At 40.8% G+C, this 19,910-nt stretch overlaps 1 protein-coding gene across 1 annotated transcript in view; it reads left to right on the forward strand.

Annotated features, from left to right (window-relative positions):
* Positions 1 to 1,408: 1,408 nt before the first annotated feature.
* Positions 1,409 to 19,910, forward strand: part of LOC122537425 — a 95,881-nt gene continuing 77,379 nt past the window's right edge. The window contains exon 1 of the mRNA XM_043670573.1: positions 1,409 to 2,608. Within this exon, the coding sequence (XP_043526508.1) occupies positions 2,483 to 2,608 (126 nt within the window). The 5' untranslated portion in view covers positions 1,409 to 2,482. The remainder of the gene's footprint in view (positions 2,609 to 19,910) is intronic.

Consider the following 19,910-nt stretch of genomic DNA (forward strand, 5'->3'; position numbering starts at 1 on the left):
TCTTAATCGCGCCAAGATTTAAGTTTTTTAGGGAATTAGATCGATCAGATGTGTTAGATTCAAAGTTTAGGCTTAATTCTAACGATAAGGTTATTTTGTTTTGGAAAATGTCAAATGTTCTTTTAATCGCGCTAAGATTTTTCTTTTTTTTTTTGAGAAGTTAAAGGAAAATTCAGTCACAGATGTACTAGATTCAAAGTTGTACCTAATTCAAGGGCTTTGGAGCAATTCTGGGAAATTTAAAATTTTGTCAATGATGGTAAAACTTAATTTTTAAGATTAAGGAAATATCATATTAGATGTTAAATGATTACAGTACTTCACGTTAAATTAGGATATTTAATTTTATTTTTTATTTCACGTTCTCCGACTTCACGATAGAGACTAGTAATAAAATACAATTAAATAAAAAATTTTATTCTATATGTTTAATACATTATCCATTTATAAAAAATCTTTGGATCTTCCAACACCATTCCATTAAATGTGAATTGAAACAAAGACGAGCCAAGTGATTTTAACATTAATTAACGTAATTAAACATCAATTGAATATCAATTATATACATGAATTATATATCAGCTGAATGGGAAAGAAATTCTAGCAAGTGACATTTATGAATTTCTAGTGAAGATATCGACCAGTGGCTTAGAACACCGAGCAATTAATGAGACAGTTAAATTAGTAATAACAGAGAATATCGAGATGTTCCTCGACGAGCACTGTCATTTAGCATTTGACAATTCATTACGGTGTCGGACCAAACGTTCGACTATATTTATCTGACAGCGAGAAACCTCGAAACACAGATTCGATCCAGCAATCGTTGGTTCATTTTTCTTCTCGCGACTCTCGATTCCATCGTCTTTCGTTTCCTTTACGCGTCCTTTTCCGCTCGCGAAGGCACGCGTGCCTTCATGTCAGAAGAGACGATCCACAGGCAATTTGAAACGTCTCTCGCGTGGGGAATTTCAGGCAGGAAACGTTTGTCATGTTAACAGACAACCGTAACGTTCATATCTTTCCGTATCGCGGCTGGTTTCATTTCATCTGGGAGAGACCAAAGCCAAGCAAACCCACTGTAGCGAGTCGGAGGGTACGTCGTTGCGAGTAACCTTGGAGAGAATCCACTACTTCCGGTTGGCGAAAGTACCGCTTTTATTGCGCAACCGTTGCTCGCTTCCCTCGATTCTCGGGCAAAAAAAGCACGAGGGTACAATCGGTTGCATACTTCCTCGAAAATTGATTCGCCGCTAAAACGAAGGCAGCCTCGTCCCCTCGATCCCGCTGATAATCCGCGATTCCCATCGCGCGCGTACAGTTCATTCTTATTTCCCTGCTCCCCTCCCAGCCCTCGCGGAGGCGTCGCGACGATCGGACGGACGGACGTAGCGAGGACCAGCAAGCAGACTGGGAACGTCAGAGTGCCCTACGACTGCGCCGCGTGCACATCCCTGCCTGCTCGATCGTCACCCGCCCGTAGATCATCGTTCACACTCCCGTCGGTGCATCGATCCATTGCGATCGTTGATCGCGTTCATCCGTAAATACCGATAGAAGAGGAGGAAGAACATAGTTTACCAGTGACTCAAGTGTGCTCGTGCGTCGTCTCTCTCTCTCTCCCTCTTCGTTTTCGTGGATCTTTCAGACTTTCTTTCATCTTTGGCTCGCGGACGTTTCGTCGTTCGTTTTGTCGAGAGAACTCGGATGCAACAGCGTAAAATGCGCGCGCCTTGACGAGACACGGATAAGTGACAGACACAGTTCGTAAAGGACACCGTATCGACTGCTTCTTCATCGAGCTTCTTCATTGATTGACGATGCTTGCACGACGAGAAACGAGTTGAGAGAGCCTTGTGAGAAAGCGGATCGCGCGTACGCGTTAGATTTTTAGTTCGTCGATCGCATCAACAAACGCGGTGTCACAGCCAGAAAACACCGGACGATCGAGAGCGAGATGCGTTGAGCCATCGATCACGGCGAGCGGCGCGGGGATGAGCGAGGCGTTCAATTAAAGCGTTCCAGAAGCGAGCGACAGAGCAGCAGACAGCAGAGAAGGAAACACAGGGGGAACTTTGCCAGTCGTTGTGACTCGCTTGGAAAATATTAGTCGCGGAGAGACGCAGCTTACGATGCGGTCTCTCGTTCTCGTTCTCGCAACGACGAGCCACCGGTCCCGTTGAATCTGCTCTTCCGCGTTCTGCAACCACGAGGACACGCTCGATCTTCCGTTTCAGTGGCAGCGTTTCGAACCGCCGCGCGCGAGTGTCATTTCGCCTCGAAGAATCGAACACGGTCGGCGTGAGAAGATTAGTAGCGCCAGCGAGCGAAGATACGATCCAAAGTCGAACAAGCGACGATCGCGATCGACAGCCAGCGTCGATGCTAGCGAGCGTTTCGGCCGATTGATTTGGAGCGCGCGTGACAGGGAAGAGGAACATCGGACTTTGGAAGAATTCCAGCGGCGAGCCTAGCGTGGACGATGAAGTGGTGCTTAGTGGTGCTGATTCTGGCCGGTGTCACACGGGCGGACAATTCCGTGGAGAGGGACTATGCGATCTTCACGTGTCCGGACCTGAATTCTCAAGAGGAGATCGACTTGAACGAGGTGAGGTCTTCTTTATTGTCTCGTCTCTCTCCCCTCCCTCCCTCCCTCCCTCCCTCCCTTTTTCCGTCACCGTTCCCTTCGACTTTCCCGTACTTTTACGATTACGTAACCGCCGATCCCTGCGGCTCGCCCGACACGATCGACAGTCGTCCAGTCGTAAAAATAATTGGAACGCCCGACGTGGGACATTCGACGATCTATCCGATCCGATATGGCGGATTGTTGTCTCGTTCGTCGACGATCTTCGAGCGTTTCACCCTCGAGTGAACGAACGCTCGATTGAACTCAGTTGAAAGAGCTGGATGAAAAATTTGCCAGTCGGACGTTCTTGTCTTTCCCGTTTCCTTCGCCGGTGTGCGAGAACCAGCCTTCCGAGGGCTGGCACTTTAATCGCGTCATTAAATTCATGTCACGTAAGCCGAAGCGAGCAGGATTTTTCTGTGATTACTTGAAAACAATTACCACCGCTGGTACTGGCGTGATGGCGGTTTTCGTTGGGGAATAGGCGAGAAAGAAAAGTAAAGTTCGCTGACCGAGTGGAATAAAGCTGGATGGTTCTTCATCGCGTCGTCTTAGACATTCCAGGACACGCGCTCCAGCCGCCGACGGTGCAAATCGCATCTCGCAATTTCTATAGCAAGAATCCACGTATTCGTAAAATAATGTGCGAGCCACTCGTGCCTGAGATTCTCGGGAGCGTTCAATCGATGCGCCATTAAAAGCTCGCGATGAAATATCGACGCGTCGACGGTGTTTTCCTTCCATTCGTCTTTTCGGTGGAGAATGTGTACTGTGAATGATCTTTATCGTTTCGCACGAGCGCGACAGGGGAGGAACGAGGGGCGGGGAAAACATGAAACACGGACACGGATCTGTCCCAATGAAAATGCAAAGATCCACGAGCGAACACGGCTGATTTGTATCGTTTCTTCTTTTTTCTTCTCCTCTCTGACAGCGGTAAAATTTATCGCGGAAAAACGCGGATCTCGCCTCTCTCAGATTAATGCGATTCCAATAACTGCGCTGCGTTCGTGTCTGAGCTCGAGAGCCGTGACAGCCTACCGTCGTTGCGTCGTGTGTCTCCTCTTCTCTTCCCTTCGCTTTTATTCTCCGTAAAAAAGCAACAGGAGGGGAAAAAAAGTATCGTAGCAGGAAAGATGCGCGTCTACGGGCGTCTATTGAAAAAAAAAAAAAAAAAAAAAACGGGGAAGGAAAACCGGGAAAAAAAAAAAAAAAAAAAAAAAGGAAGGAAAGCAGGCAGCGTTCGATACGATACCTCACTGATGAATGTAATATCGATAACACCGTGGACGTGTCGCGGCGTTTTCGAAAGCGCGGCGTCGATCGTTTTCTCCCGGTTTCCGCCGTCCGCGATTCTTCTTTCTATTTTGTTTTCCGTTTCTGTCCGTCGATTAATAAAAAAAAAAAAAAAAAAATCATTTCACACCGTTGGAGATACAGTTCTTTTTTCCCCTCCCGATTGTGGCTATTTTTCCGCTCTTCTCCCTTCTTTCTTCTTTTTTTTTTTTCTCTATTTTTATTTGTTGCCGTCCGGCCGATCGCACCGGCCATCCTGTTCAACTTTGATAGATAAAAATCCGTTACGTTGTACCGCTAGTTCATCGGAGGGTAAACTGTTTTCAATACGGGAGGCACGCGGGACGCTGTTTCAGAAAATCGGGTCAGATTTGAGCTTTTTTAATGGACGCTCACAGCGTTCGCCGCGTCGGTCCGCGCGCATACGCTCGCACACCCGAACCCGGGGCATCTTGCGTGGTACAATCGATAGTCTGGTTTGACGTTTGTGCCTGATTTTTCGTTTCCTTTTTTGTTTTCTCTCTCCTTTTCTTTCCCAACGTAGATCGTTTTCGTCTCACTTTCCGTTTCAATGCAACTTGGCTCGAAGAAACGATAGGGAACGACGATGAAACCGACGTCCATTCGTTGGACACCGCGTCGAGGATGAAGTAGAAAATCTCGCTGTCGGAATGTTTCGGGAAGGATGAGCAACGGTTTGCGCAACGAGCGCCGCCGGATCGACCGTGGAAGCTGAATAAGCGCGCAGGGACGAGTCGCGTCTGTGCTCTGGCGCGGAGTTGGGCCGTAGCTTAAAGTATCGTTAATTCAAAACAATTACGAGTTCCTGGCACGCGGCCTCTACGAAGTTGTCGAGTCGTTCGGGGCTTCTGGTTATGTAGCGAGCGGCATTAAGTGGCAGTTATAATTCAAACGGCCGCGTCCAAGAGCTCGTGTAATTCGTGTGTCTGGCTACTCCGTTATCGACACGGTTCACGCCTGTTCCTTGCCCTTGTTTCTCGCGCTGTTCAGATTTCGTGTCCGAATAGAGCGCGTCGCGTCGAAGCTTCCTCGATTCCAACCTAAACCACAATGCACGAACTGGAAATTTTTGCTTTTATCGCGTTGCTTGGCATTTCTCGCAATTGCTGTCGCGCCGCGCCGCACCGTCCAACACGGTTTTTTTTTTTTTTTTTTAAATAGCCCGTGGCACTGAAACGTCACGGTTGAAAGCGTTCCCCGATGGAACGTTTTCTGTTTCTCCAACGACGGCAACGTCGACGAAGAATCGTCGAATCGGGGGAAGGGCGACGGCGGAATCGGAGGCAGATTGCGCGGAAAAATATTTATCGTGAAGCTCTTCTCTCTCCTCCCGCCTCGTACGAACGCTGCTCGTATATATTGGAATATCTCGGATTCGCAGACGATCGAAGACACCGCGCGATATTATTGGGGTTCGAAGATTCGTATGGAATTCGTGGAAATGCAAATTTAAGGCTCCCGGGAAGGTGGCTGACTCGGTGGTCGTGGTATTAGACCCGAGATACGAACGAATGACGAGGTTTTTTTTTCCTTCTCTTTCTCTCTCGCTCTTCCCTCTCCTCGATCTCCGACGATTCTTCCCGCCTTCACGGCGTTGTATCGATTCCGAGACGAGAAATTTATGCATTGGATAGAAAATGATGAAACGATGTTTGAATTACGATCGATCGTGCGTCTCGAAAGATTGAACGCGGCCACGCCGCCCCGATCTATCGTTACAATACCCCGTTTACATCGCGACCTAACTACCGTGGCGCGTGATAGGTTAACACTATCAGGGACTAAAATATGAGAACTTGGTCAAAAAAAAATTAGAATGCAAGCGATAGGATAACGAACGCGAGCTTTTATTCATATATTTTACAAAAATCGTTTACAGAATCTCTGAAAGATTGTGAATTGATCATTTTGATCACTTTGATAGTTCTAATATTGATTGAAATTTGAAAAGATCCGAGGTTAACAGGCAGACTCTAGAACAGTGACGGTGAACCTTTTTGAGAAGTAGGTCAAATTTTGTTCATTATTTTTTTTAGTACTAGCTCGTGGGTCACTAAGTCAGTGGCGTCACTTGGAAAGGGGGAGGGGAGGATGGTTAGAAACAACTCTTTTTTGGTTCTCACTTTTATAATCCTCTAAAAAGTTTCCTTTTTGTTTTACAACTTTTACTTTTGCAAGTGAAGAGCAAAAAATAAATGTCGACGTCAAAAAATCGACATAAAAGGGGTGGACATCATGCCCAGTCACTCCTGCACTATACATTAGATATATATACTTTATTTCTTAATATTTTTTATTGTCTATTCTCTCTTTTATTATATAAAAAACTAGCAAAGCTACCCTTTCTGGAGAATGGGATCTGGTGTGTTTTTTAGTGTTACATCTGTTTAATCGTAAGCGCTATATAAAATTTTTTTGGACACAACTAACTCATATAACATTTAAAATACCTATATGTATACATAACCAAGTCGTAACTCCTCCATAAAACACAATTATGCGTTTATTTCTCACTTTTAAGCTCTAACCGAACACTTGTTAATTTTCTTAACATTTTTTTGAAAAGAGGGGTTCGAAAAATAATTAAAATTCTTTTATATATATGATGATAAGTCATAAAACTTAACGCGTGGGTCATTTAAAAAAAAGCCTGAGTGGGTCATAGGTTCGCCATCATTGCTCTAGAGGAATGGCCAGTCTCCGTCTCTAAAAACGGTTGTCGTGAAACGCGCGAGATAACTCGCGACCGCGGACGAGATAGATCAACGATTAGCGAAAGCCTCCGCCAGGAGTTCTTGTCTTCTTCTCGGCGAGATCCACCTAGCGTGCATAAAGAAACGAAATAGGGCAGTTACTTAAATCGTAGACAAGCCGTCGTGACGCGAGATTGGTTAGAACCCTCCGGTGATAAAGTGGTGCGTTTGCGAATGCCGTGGAGCTAGCATTTGCAGTTCCAACTAGGTTAGCGCTTAAGCGTGTACTTCCTCCTCTTTTTTTTTTTTTGTCCTCTCTTTCGTTCTCTTCCTTTGTCGTTTCTTTCCCTTTGCTCTGGATAGAATGAGCTCGCACAGACCCTGGAACAAGCACAATGATTTTTGGGAACGAGGAAACGCTCATCACCGTGTCTTAGAACCGTGAAAGATCGGCGCGCGAGGAATTTTCTACGTCGATTAATTTTTTTTAGATTCGGATAAATTTCTCCCAAGTTGAACGCAAGTCTGCATGATTTAAATTTCCCACTGGTCCGATGTAGTTTCTCCTTGCCGAATGAAGAATTGTTTGCATTTTCTTCTCTTCTTTTCTTTATCATTGCCGCGGATGGCAGGGAGAGGGAGAGAGAGAGAGAGAGAGAGAGAGAGAGAAAGCGGAAGTTTATCGCGAACTGACGCAGCTGCGTCGATTCGATTCACCGTTCTTGGGATTACCGGTAAACAATTTCGCGCAAAAACTACGATTCGAATCGGTGACGTTAATCTGCGTGGGATTTGCGTGTCGCGATCCGATACCTTTTCCTCTCGGCTCGTTTTGTCAATAGGTTTTAGCGTTCGTTTGCAAGAGTTTTAACAAAAGCTTCGAGGGGGGGAGGGGGGGGGAGAGGCATATTTTTACGTCTTCGTCCCGGTTTGTATGTTCGATTATAAATCGCCTCCGATGGTCGAAATGAAATTCGCGCCGGATGGGATTGGTGAATCAGCCACGATTGTTCGTAGCTGTGCGAATATACGTTACACGTCACGAGTTTAATATAGAATTTACTGGCTCGAAACTTCCGCAAATGTTGGCAATTTCGCGTTGGCATTGTCAGACACGGTAAACTTTCCAATCCACTGGCCTTATACCAACATCGATCACAGAGCAGCCGCAATTGGGGTCCATATAGTGCCGTGTAAAGCGTCCAGCCGTCACTTAACTAATGTTATGTGTACGTTGCGTGCGTTACATTGGCTTCAATCATAACGATGAACTTGGGACTGTAATGGATGTACTTACATACCGGGCTGAGAACCGGCCCTGACAGAACCACTGTTCCGACGATCTTCTCTCTCAGATTCGGTTCTCGTGAGAGATTACCGATCGTCATCTCGGCTACTTTGCAACTGGTCTCGCGACATTTGCAATTTCTGCGAAACATCCGCGTTCTTTCAAATAAATACAATCGTCGTAGATTTTTTCGCGAGCTGGACAATTTGCAAATGCAAAATTTCAGCCTGATCGATCCAATTCGTATTCGATGCGCTTTTGATAAGAGGTGATCGTTATGAACAGAGTACGTTGCTGACGAGTCAACGCTGCGACGCTTGATTGTGTTCCCTGTTCCCCAAGCTTTGTAGAGTTTATTAAAATTTATTGCAGTGGTTTGAATTTCGGTGGCAATATTTCCTATGCAAAGTGCAAAATAGAAATGTGTGTGACGTATAATATTGTGGATGTATGTACATAGTTATCCATATATGTGTTCTTTGTGTATATTGTGTAAAAAGTAATTTATAAACCATAGCAATTACAAACCATTTTTTTTTTTTTTTTTTTTTTTTATTCAAGTTGAGAAAAAATATTGCAGGAACATGGTGAATAATTCGAGGTAGATTGTACATTGACGAACGTATTTCGTTGCAAATGCAATAATGCATTCTGTTGTGCGTGTTTTTTTAATGGAAATACACGCTTTTTTTGCATGTATAAAATGCTCTCATCGGAAAGATATTAGCGCAACACGGCCGAAAATTTAAAAAATAATTCAACATTAATTGTAATATGAGAGATAAGGTAAATCTACTCGAAGAGACGTATCATAAATTCGCCTTTTAGAAAATAACTCTTACAATATTAAGATTGAAGCAATTTTCAATTAAATATAAAAAATGAAAAAGAAATTTCATCCATGTTAAAAAAAAAAAATACGTTTTTATTTAAAAGAAATAGTGCAACTTCAAAATACATATGCATTGTTGCATTTGAAAAAAAATATGACCGTCATTTTGAGCTGTCCATCTTATTCCTCTGACTTCAGCTAAAGAAAAAAAAAATCACTTGTTACAATTGCGTATGTTTCATGTTTTTCGTATGTAAGCGTCTGTTTTTCGAGGATAATTGAAAGAAATTTTTGAAACGTGTCATGGATAACAATTCAATTTATTGACAAAAATATAGTACATTACCTGCGAAAATAAGTGAAAAATGAAGAATATGGTTTCCCCGTTCAGGGCCTTACTTTCAAGAAAATAGAGTTTGAATATATTTAAGATAAAAATTGGCCCAGCATTTACACGTTTGTGTGCTTGGTAAATTTTCAAACTGAATTTTCAAAACTGAAAAACAAAGCATCTTGAAATTTGCATCCCTTCCGCTCGTTATTTACTCCCAAGTTTAGAATTGACCTAAAGAATACCTAAATTCAACTATCGTTTGATAAATCTTCAAACTGTAGTTTGAACAAAGGAATTTTACTCTTTCGTTTTTTCATGCAGAACCTTCGAACCTTGTCCACCTTTTCGTAGCAAAACGAGCACCACATTTTCAAAGAATTCGCACTTACTTGTAGAAGGGAACGTTTCAGATTGCATAATCAGAGTGAATAATATTTCGCCAATGAGCCTGCTTTGTTAATCGAGATCGTTAATGAATCAAAGCCAGAGGCAGAGCCATTAAATTACTCCCTGGTCAGCTTGCATCGGCTGGAATTGTTCACTGGCAATAAAGTTCCTTCCGTTGGTGAAAATCACGAACGACCTCCACTAAACGACGGCGGAAAGAATCGGTCGATTCGAGAGCTCGAATCACGGCGGCCAGTTTGGCGCCTCGTTAAAGTGCCACCGCACGCGTTAAACCTTTTTCCTCGCGGCGCGAGACGGCTCGCCAAGTTCGACGCTTTCGCCTTTTATTTAGAGTTTTCGCGGGCTACAGCACTGTCGATTAGCATAAATTCCATTTAAGGCTCATGTACTGAATATATTGCGCGAGAAGCCGTACGGCGTACGGAGTTATGGGCAAGCTGTTGCGGAATTGGTTTCAAAGCTGGCTGCGTTCTGACGCACGTCTCTAAAAAGCAATCAGCCAGCCCTAGGAAAATTTCCCGCGGCTTAATCTTAATCCTCGTATCTTTTTTCGCTGTTTTTTTAAATGCCGTTTCCACGGAACTTTTAATATGATTTTTTTCGCTGCACCGTTAATCTCAATTGCTAATCAAAGTTTGATTCGCGAAAATTAGCATTAGCTTTCAGTGTCGAATAAGTTTAGCTTCAGTGTCTTGTCCTACTTTTTGTCGAATTTGGACGTGGCGTTGGTTTTTCATATGAAAATGGGATGACAGAGTCATACGCAGAAGCATAAAATTACTATGATAAAAAGTTTTGCAGAAAATGTAGTCTCTATAATTGGGAATGATTGTTACTTAACTGTGGCTATCTATTGTAATTTAAAATAATTTAAAATCTGGCAACTAATAATTGTTGTAATAAGTGTAAAAGTTCTGATCAAGTATAATAACGAAATAATATGCAGACAAAATGAAATTTTCGAAATGTAAATACATGAATGTATAACTTGAAGTACGCAATCGATGTTATAGAGGATTTTCATCGTGAGAATTTATGATAAAAGTATCAAAACGTGTAAAATGGCAAAAATGTTACGCAAATATAAATAAATATAATTGAATTAATTAAATAATATTTTAATTAAATTATAATTAAATATATTTTAATTAAATTATATCAAACATGATTAAATTCTAATTAAATTTAAGTAAATATAAATATTACTAAATACAATTCTCGTTCGTCCCGCATCTTTCCAATTTAATTTGTCACTTGATGGACAGTGGCGAAAAATTAATACCCGGGTATTAATGAAGAGATAAATTTAATTAGTTAAACTTGCAAATTCTTTCATTAACAGTAAACAGACTAAGTTTCTATTCGATTATAATCTACTTTCAGATGTAGATGTTCAATTTTATATCATGTGATTTTGTCGGACGTTTGATAGTTTCGTGGTTAGCTGGTTCGTTGATGGATCGTGTTCGAAACTGAGGTTTATCCCTAGAACGTTTCTCGTGGATTTTCTCCGATTAAATCCCCATTGAAAATTCGTTCTGAAAATTCGTTCAAACTCTTCAAAGTATCGTCGATATATAAGCGTTCGATGTAAATTCATTATCAATTGATTGAAAAATAATGGTGTTACTTTTATTCCGTCTATGAGGTTTGTATAAATTTAAAACGATTTAATAACTTCAAAGTTCTCACCAGTCGTAACAAAAATTAATGAAAGTATGCTGATTCGCGCCAGAAAAACCGACAGTTGTTTCGAGGCAAAGAAGTTGCGTAGAATAACAGTTCGCGCATAATGCAATGTCCTCCGTGTAAAAACAGTAGACAACTTAAGAGCAAGGTTCCGTCACGGGAGAAAGGAAGATGCTAAGTGGAGCGTTGTTAAAAGAGAAAGTACCAGTTTCAAGAATAAACGAAGAAGAAACTTCTCGAAAAGATAAGTGAAGAAGCAGCGAGTGAATGAATTAAATATGGCTAAAGGGCCGTGAGGGAAGGTGACGTAAATCCCACGTTTAGAAAAAAGGAAAAGCCATTCGGATAATGGAGGCATAAATTCAACGAAAAAAAAAATTTATCCGGAAGATGACTACGTACGACCGAGGAAGTTGTTGAAAGCCGGCCGAAGGAATGAAAGAGAAAAGCCGCGCGAGATTCTCTAGTGTTCTTGGACACAAAGATCACAAAGAGTGTGTACATGCAAGCGCCTCGCGGAGGTGTGTGTAAAAGTTGCAAATTGACGCGCGTAGAATTGATTGCGAAAGTTCTTCCAAGAGCCCGCCGGTAAAAGCCCTTTGGCGGAACAGAAATTTCACTGAGAAATTCTTGCGCCGCGTAAAGCTCCGAGGAAAGTCCGCGCAGCTCACGTATTATGGGCAAGCTGTTGCAGCAACCTCTCCTGTAACACCATGGTGCGCCTCGTTGCAAACGTGTCGTCGTCGCTGTGGCCGCTTTTCAGCGGCAGGGAAAGAACTCGATGTTTCCGCGCCGCTGCGCGAAAACGCCAGCTTTCTTTGCGAGCGCGATCGATCGGGATTAACAGCGGATTTATTGGAGGTTCCGCGCGACTTCGCTCCCTTCGACGTGTCTGGTTGAACAAGGAACCCTTGTCCCGATGAATTTTCAAATTTTGAAAAAGGAGAAAAGGAAGGCAAGGAGAGGAAACGTCTGAAACCGGACAAGAAACTTCTTGATCGATGCCGAGACACCGACAGAGGACGATTTCGTCGCGTTTTTACTGTCAGACTTTTCACGTAGCCTGTTCGAGGGAAGAACGTACTTCCTTACATTGGTTTCTTTCTTTGACAAAATCTACGCTTCGCGGCTCAAGGTACACACGTCTTTCCCCCGAACGCGTGGATTTGAAAGTGTGGCACGTCAAATCCCACGGAACGGCAATATCGATCTCCGTCCGAGTTCCTCTTATTATACTTTTATCAGCGACTGTCAGCGTGGAAATGTCGGACAATTACCACGGATCCATTTTATATTCCACCTTGAAGCACCGGAGAAATCCAGGGGAGCGCTTTTCGTCGGGATATATGGTCGTCAGAGATTGCGTAAGATTTACGGTGTTAGAAGCAGCCTCATCGACGCGAGGTTCGCGTTTTAAACGGCGTCTATTATTCCGTACACGAACTCGTGCCCGAACTCGAACGTCGTACGTATCTGCTCCACTCGGCTGCTTATGCGGCAGATATCAGCGGCGTTTCGTTCTATTTCACTCCGTTTTATTCGAACATCGTTCCGTCCTGTTGGTTTCAGCGTTTCTTTATGTACCGATCTCGAATAAGCTTCTCTCTTTGTTTTTTTTTTTTTTCTTCGTCAAACACGATTACGTACACTACACGCGAACTGAAACCTTGCCTCCGGTAATTGACGTTGAATTCCATCGCTTCGCCAGAATTCACATTCACAAAAGTGTTCACGGGTGTGTTCGAGTCATTGATCCCCGCACGAGTATTTACGTAACGCGTGTCGAACGAATCGAAGCGCGCGTGAACGACTCGATCCGAATCTTCGTGTCGGGTGATTTTTCTCCGCGCGTCACCGTCTTGAAATTTTCCCAAAAGGGGATCCTGCCGCGTCACCTTGAAGTTTCTGCGCGACAGCTCGATTGAGCGACTTCTGGAATCGATGGGAGCACCACCGGGCTATCTCTTTTCGATAGCCGAATTTCACGCGGAGAAATTTCATCGCCATGTGTGTTTTCCGAGCCGTTAGAGTCGACGAGACTCGAGTTCGATTCGAGGAGAAAACGGAGTCAAGTCGGCGGGGTTTCGTGTCGGATGGAACGTGGCGCGACTTTTTCCCTGTTTCAGAGATAGCTGCTAACTTACTGCGCTCCAGTGCAGCAAAAAACGTTCGTTCCTTCTTTTTTTTCTTCTTCTTTTTCTTTTTCTCCCTCAACCCTGTGCACAAACTGTCTTTTTCGCGGTAACAAGCGGAGAGCAGGCTCTCGTCGTTTTTCCTCCGATCGATCACCATCGTATCTAGACGTTTCTGTCTCCTCGAGCATCTTGAAAGAGGCTAATTACGTATCGGGAAACGATACCCCGCCACGGAACGAAGGTTTATTTAACAAACGGAAGGCATTTTATTTGAAATGCGGCGATTTGTCCTCTGAGCGAAGAATTTTTGAGAAAGTTATGCATAACAAGAACAAGTCCTGTCTCAACGGTTTCGGTTTTGTAAAATAGAAATACGGATATTACATTTTAATACAAGATTTCGGATTTCTTTTTTTTTTTTGTTTACCATTGCTTTTATCAAAATTGATATTGATTTCTGAGTTCAAATAGAAATGTAATTGCACAAATCCTACTTTTAATTATTTGTTATAAGTAGAAAATTTTTGCATGCAAAGATCAGAAAATTTAATTAATTCATTTGATACATCAACACGTTGACTGACACGCGAATATTTCATGCGTATATTTCATTTTTCTCATGAAATAATTTATTTCATGGTTATAAAATACCGTGTTATAATAAAAATGCAGTGGCAGTTAATTTTTCATTATAGTGTCTTCTGTTCATGATATTTTGATTATTTTGGAGTATTTAATCGTTTCAATCATTTCCAATTATTTAATAATTGTGACATATAATTTATCATATAATTTTATATTTAATTTAATTATTTTTAAATATTTTTAGAAATAGAGATGTTGGTCATCAATGATCAGCGTGTTAATCCTCACTTCGTAAATCGAAGCACCCTTTCTATCGCTAATAACTATGACAGTTAATTGTATAATCGTGTTATTCTTTTTATATTTATTTACTTTATCTTATTATATATTTATTCATTCTATTCCATTGTAATAATGGAAAGGAAAGAAAGAAAAAGAGAGAAAGAGAATTATTTTTCTGATTTTGAAATTAATTGCAAATTAATTCACTTGTAATTTATTTCTACACCAATCTTAATTGTTAATCACAAATTTCGACATTTACAATTTGATTTTATCCTAAATTTAAAGTGGAAAGCAAGGGAAAATAATTCGACATAAATCACAAAATGAGTGACAACAACAACGTACGAAAAAGTGAATTCTTTCAGTTCGTAGGTTGATTAATTGATTTTAAAGGAGATTAGATAACTTTCTCTCTTTTTCTTCTGTCGTTTATTCTCGCAAGCAAGAGGCGATTTTAATTAAAACGTGGAATATTCGTAAAAATGGCCGCGAGGATCGTAAGAACGTGGCAAAAAGGGAAAATTTAAATATGGAAATTTTATATTGTCGCTACGTTCCACATCTTCTCGTTCCTTTCCATTCTCACTGTAATAAGTTCCCCGAGGTGGGTAGACCTCGACAGACTATAAGTTTAAATACCAACGTTATGTAGCACGTACGAGATAAAAGTTTGGCTTTATGTCTTACTCCTCCACTAAGAAACTCGCACCGACACGACGATAAACGCAAATTTAGTTCAAAGAATTTAAAAACGCTTTTCGTTTTACTCCCGTGTAATAATAATTGGCTAAGAAGTTAAGGTTAATGAAATGTGTTTTCCTTTTTTCTTTTGTGTGCTTCTTTTACCTGTATTTCAGTTCCTAGTTGTATTTCACGCTTGTTTCCAGCAGATTTGCTTGGTAGTCAGACAAGTCGTGGTATTTTTTTTTTTTTTGAAAAATATATATTTTTTTGCTTTGTTTGTTTGATAAAGCGCGCTCGCGTTACAAGAGTATCAAACGAACGATCCTTTTATCAAATCGGACATCCCTCTTCCGTCCGTTTTCGCGGACTGCGAGAGAGCGGAGGAGAGTGATGAAGAGCGAATGAGTCGCGTTCACAAAGCAGCCAAAATAAAATTTCGTTTCGCACGGAACTTTCGGACTTTTTCCTTCGTCGAACGGGGGAACGGTCGCGTTTATTTTGGAATCTCATTTCGCGAAAGTTCGTTCTCGTCATGGTCCACATGCCATCTCTTTTTGACAAAAAAAAAATAAAAAAAAAAAAAGAATCTTCGGAATAACTTCGAAACTTGTTAAATCGAAAGAGAGAATCACGGTTAATCTGTTCCACTGTCCGCTTTATTTAGAGGACGATTTTTCGACAAGTAGAATCCTATCAGGAGAATATACTTTGTAGAAAGTAGAAGAAAGAAGAAGAAAGAAGTTTAAGCGAGAAAGGCCTGCGTCCGAGGGTCGAGGGAAACCAGGAGATTCCAAACTTCTCCGGCTAATAACTTTCCGATTGGATTCCTCGGCTAATACTGACACTGACACACGCTCTTCTTCCATTGCTTCTACCGTTACTCTTGTTATTATTTATTTATTTGTCTGATAGTGAGAAATCTCTCCTTCGGTATACAGAGAACTTGTCGAACTGTTGATATTTCTTGGTGATTTTAAAGAATCGTTAAAAAACAATTTTCAGATCGATAGAGGATATAACGTAAATGCATTTTTGAAGAAAAAAGGGCGTGACGTTCGAAGTTCCTGGATGAATTCGAGTGAATTTAAATGGAGGTAGAACAGTTGATTAGGTTACAAGAATCTTTAAAAAACATCAAATATTAGAAGATTGAGCTTCAGTAAAAATATCCATTACAGTTATGGCACCGATACAATAAATAGCAAAACGGAGATTTACCGTGTGCACGTAATTGTTATGACATGGAAATAATTAATCTATATATTATATAACGTATTAACGTAATTAAATTTTATTTGGGACTCGTAAAATTCGTAAAATATTAGAAACATTTAGGTCAAATTATTGCTCGAATAAATATATGGATCAAAATATATATATTGTCACGCTTAGTGTTCTCTAATGTACGCACGCCTTTTTAAAACACTCAAAGATATGACGTAAAAGAATTACGAAAGAAGACCGAAAATATCATAATTAGAAATCGTTATTTCACTTATTACGTACGAAAGAAACGTTTAATATCCTGTGTGCTTGCCTTCAGCATTAATGCAATCGATTCGGCATTAAATTCGGATTTTTCGTAATATCCAGAGAAATGTTTGACCATTTTTCTAACGATGCTTTTTTTCAAACTATTTTTACTATTGACTCTAACAGATTCCAGAAATTGTTCTCTCCCAATTTTTTTTTTTTTAAATTTGACACAAATACCAAATGCACGTTCAATTAAATTTATCTGGTGATTGCGTGAAAAATTATTTGAGAACATTGCAAACTAGCCTTTTTTCCCTTTTTTTAGTCGTGTGTGTAGAATCATTGGAAACGAAATATTTTGCTTCCAACATAAATACTTGATTTAATTGCGCATCGCAATGAATCTCGCAACACATCTGTGAAACACTGAACAATCAATATAAAACCCCGAATATTCATTATTCTATCAGTAAACGTAGAATTTTCTATTCTATCGTACGACAGACACTCTCATATCACAACGTAACTCATCGCCGTGTTTCATCACCGTCCGAAGTATTCTTAGATTTCCCCGTCAGAGCCAAAGATATTGAATCGCGAAATAGCGTAGGATAAAATAGAATTTCACAGAAAAAGAGAATTACCCGCCGATACTTTTTTTTTTTTTTTTTTTTGACCGAGCCAGAAATTTAAACGGACTGTTTTTGACTGCAGCTAGAAATCCGTAAGCCAGGTGGTTGTTTGCTCTTTGATCTGCGCCCTCGCGCCGAGCGCGAAACGACGTAAAACTTTTATCGCCGCTATTCGTCAACGAAAATGTACGGTCGTATTTCGCGACGATATTTCGATTCAACGAAAGCTACTTTCGCAGCCACCGAGTAGCCACGTATGTACGTACCTCGAAAAATATTCGAAGTCAACGAGAGCTAGGCTAATCTTGCCTAGCGGTCTCGATTGTTTGGCGGAAAAAGGAACGCGCGTATAAAAGATACGTGGGGCGGAAAGTAGGGGCGCTTGGTAATTCGAAACTTCCAGACTACTTCGCCCGCGACAGAAATGTATGCAGATTCTTGGCCTGAAAAACTTCGTAGCGGCGGCGAAGTGCCGTCCCGGAAGTTCGCGCGCTCCCTCCTCTTCCGCCCCCTCGCATTTACCGCGGGGAACCGCCGGCGTTCCGTGGATTCTATCGCGCGGCCCGTTTCGCCCGCGAAGGGCAAAGCTGTAAAACGGCACGGTTTCGCTTCCATTTCGAAGGCTTCGCGATACGAGTCGGATTATGATTGCGAGTACGTGCGTCGGTGAGCGCGGAAGCTCCGGCGCGATCCGTCTGTATTCCAGCGTGTGTCAGAGAGAGGGAAAAAGGAAAAAAGCAAAAAAAAAAAAAAAAAGAAAAAAAGAGCAAGCAGCGGTAAAAGCCGCGATTTTGATTTCGCCGAGCGAGAGGGCAAACATCGGGAACGAATCGAGATTAAAAGGGAAACGTGCACACCTGACGATCATTCAAAGTTTTTTTCCTTTTCTCTCTCTCTCTCTCTCTCTCTCTCTCTCTCTGGGATTATTATTTAGACACACTTTTTTCCTTTTTTTAAATATCTTGCTATCGCTCGGCCGTTAAAACTTCGCTGAACCGCTTCGACATTTTGTCGCGAGTGTGTTCGTGCTCAGTAGGTTAAATTCAAATGACTGTAGAGCTTGGATCGCGGATGATGTATTTTTTTTTTTTAAATTACTCTCTTTTTTAATAGAAAGGCATATAAATTCCGTGCCGAGCGAACGATAAATAATTTACGTTATTTTTTATGAAGACTGTCTATCTGGGTCGACGTAAAACGTTGAGCTAACACCGTAAATTCCAATGTAATTGTAATTGGAAAAGATAATAATATATAAAAACTCTTTTTTTTATCGTTTAATGAAGGGAAATGTCGATAAAACTTCAAAAATCCGTAATATTGATCCAAATGTTCTTCATTTTATAAATACTAGAACACAAATAGATAGATAATGATATAAATCTTTATTAACTAATTTAGAACTGTGGACAGTGAAGGATTTCGTGCTATATTAAGATTTTTAAATAAGAAAATTAAATTTATTTATTTATCTACTTGATTCAACCAAGCTTATAATTAATCTTGGCGCTGGTATTATTATATTAATTGGTTTCTGTCCTCTGCGAACGATCCAACGAATTAGATTTAAAATTTTCAGATATCATTAAACTTCTTAATTAAGTTATCTAAATAAATTTCGTCGACAGACATATAACATTTAAATCTATTTTATTTCTCTGCATACAACAGACACTCAAACTTCAAATATTTAAAATAAAACGACGTCAAACTTTGAGTATTTAAAACGAAAGTATTGGGTATTGATTAATTTGTTAGTTAATATAATAGTAAACGAACAAGCACACTTCCTTTTCTTTGAATATTTGAAATTTATTCGAGGATTGAAACTTTGTATAAAGATGTATTATAAATTCACCATTTCATCATAGTTTCAGAATCAATAATTTCTTCCACGTTCACATGTTTTTATTGAACAAAACTCTATCCAATATGTTACAAATGAAATATCACACAATATTAAATCCAGCTGGACGTAAAGAGCAAAAATAGAAGTTTTTTAAAAAATAATCCTCCAAAGATCCGTGGCTCTTCCATTCGTCAAAAGTTGAATTTTGTCTTTTTTGTTTTTCCTTTTTGTGCCGTAAACACAATCGACACTTGCAGGCTAGCGGATTATATGAAACGAAGGAACACAGTGGGTGGGAGGAAAGATTTTCCTGACGCAAGTAACTCTATAGGAGCAGAAAGTTACCGCTGAAAGCCCCTCGTTGAGCTATGAAACATTTTCCAGACGAACCATGGAAGCGGCGAGCTTTTAGCTTCGGGTTTCCCGCGGTTTCCAAGCTCAACTTTTCACCACGGGCCGGAGTGTGTGTTGGGCGCGAGGTTGGCTGGCCACCGGTTTACAGTTTAGCTATTGCTCGCTGAAAAATATTATTCTATATTCTCGAATGCGTCATCGTCCAACAGGGAAAAGTTTGTTTGTCGGTGACCCGGCCACGGTGGCTGGAAGTCCTACGACTGTTACATTTCGTTTACCTGTTGTTCGAGTTACACGAAACCTTGATTACGTGTCGTTGCATATCGCAATTGTGCATCAACTCCATCCTAAAAGCGATAGTGCCAAAAAGAAAATTGATACCAATTAATTACACGGGGTACAAACAATTTCGTAAAACTACGCCTAACTCTCGTTTTACACAGTATCTTTTTTTTTTTTTTTTTTTTTTACACAGGTTTTTTTTACACGTTTTATTCACGACTACATGGTTCTTTTTTTTTCGTGTTTTTTCATGTTACGTGGTAAAACGATGCAATTGGAAGTTAAACTAAATGTATCGAAATATCGTACAAAGGTACAAAATAACACAAAAGATATTTCGGAGCAAGAAAAGGAAATCATTACATAAAGAGTAACGATGAATAAACAAACGTTAATTTCTTTCATTTTCATTGACACGAACTTGTTTTATATAAACAT

Source organism: Frieseomelitta varia, unplaced genomic scaffold (genome assembly GCF_011392965.1).
Source record: "Frieseomelitta varia isolate USP_RPSP 00005682 unplaced genomic scaffold, Fvar_1.2 scaffold_161, whole genome shotgun sequence".
In the NCBI taxonomy this organism is placed as follows: Eukaryota; Metazoa; Arthropoda; class Insecta; order Hymenoptera; family Apidae; genus Frieseomelitta; species Frieseomelitta varia.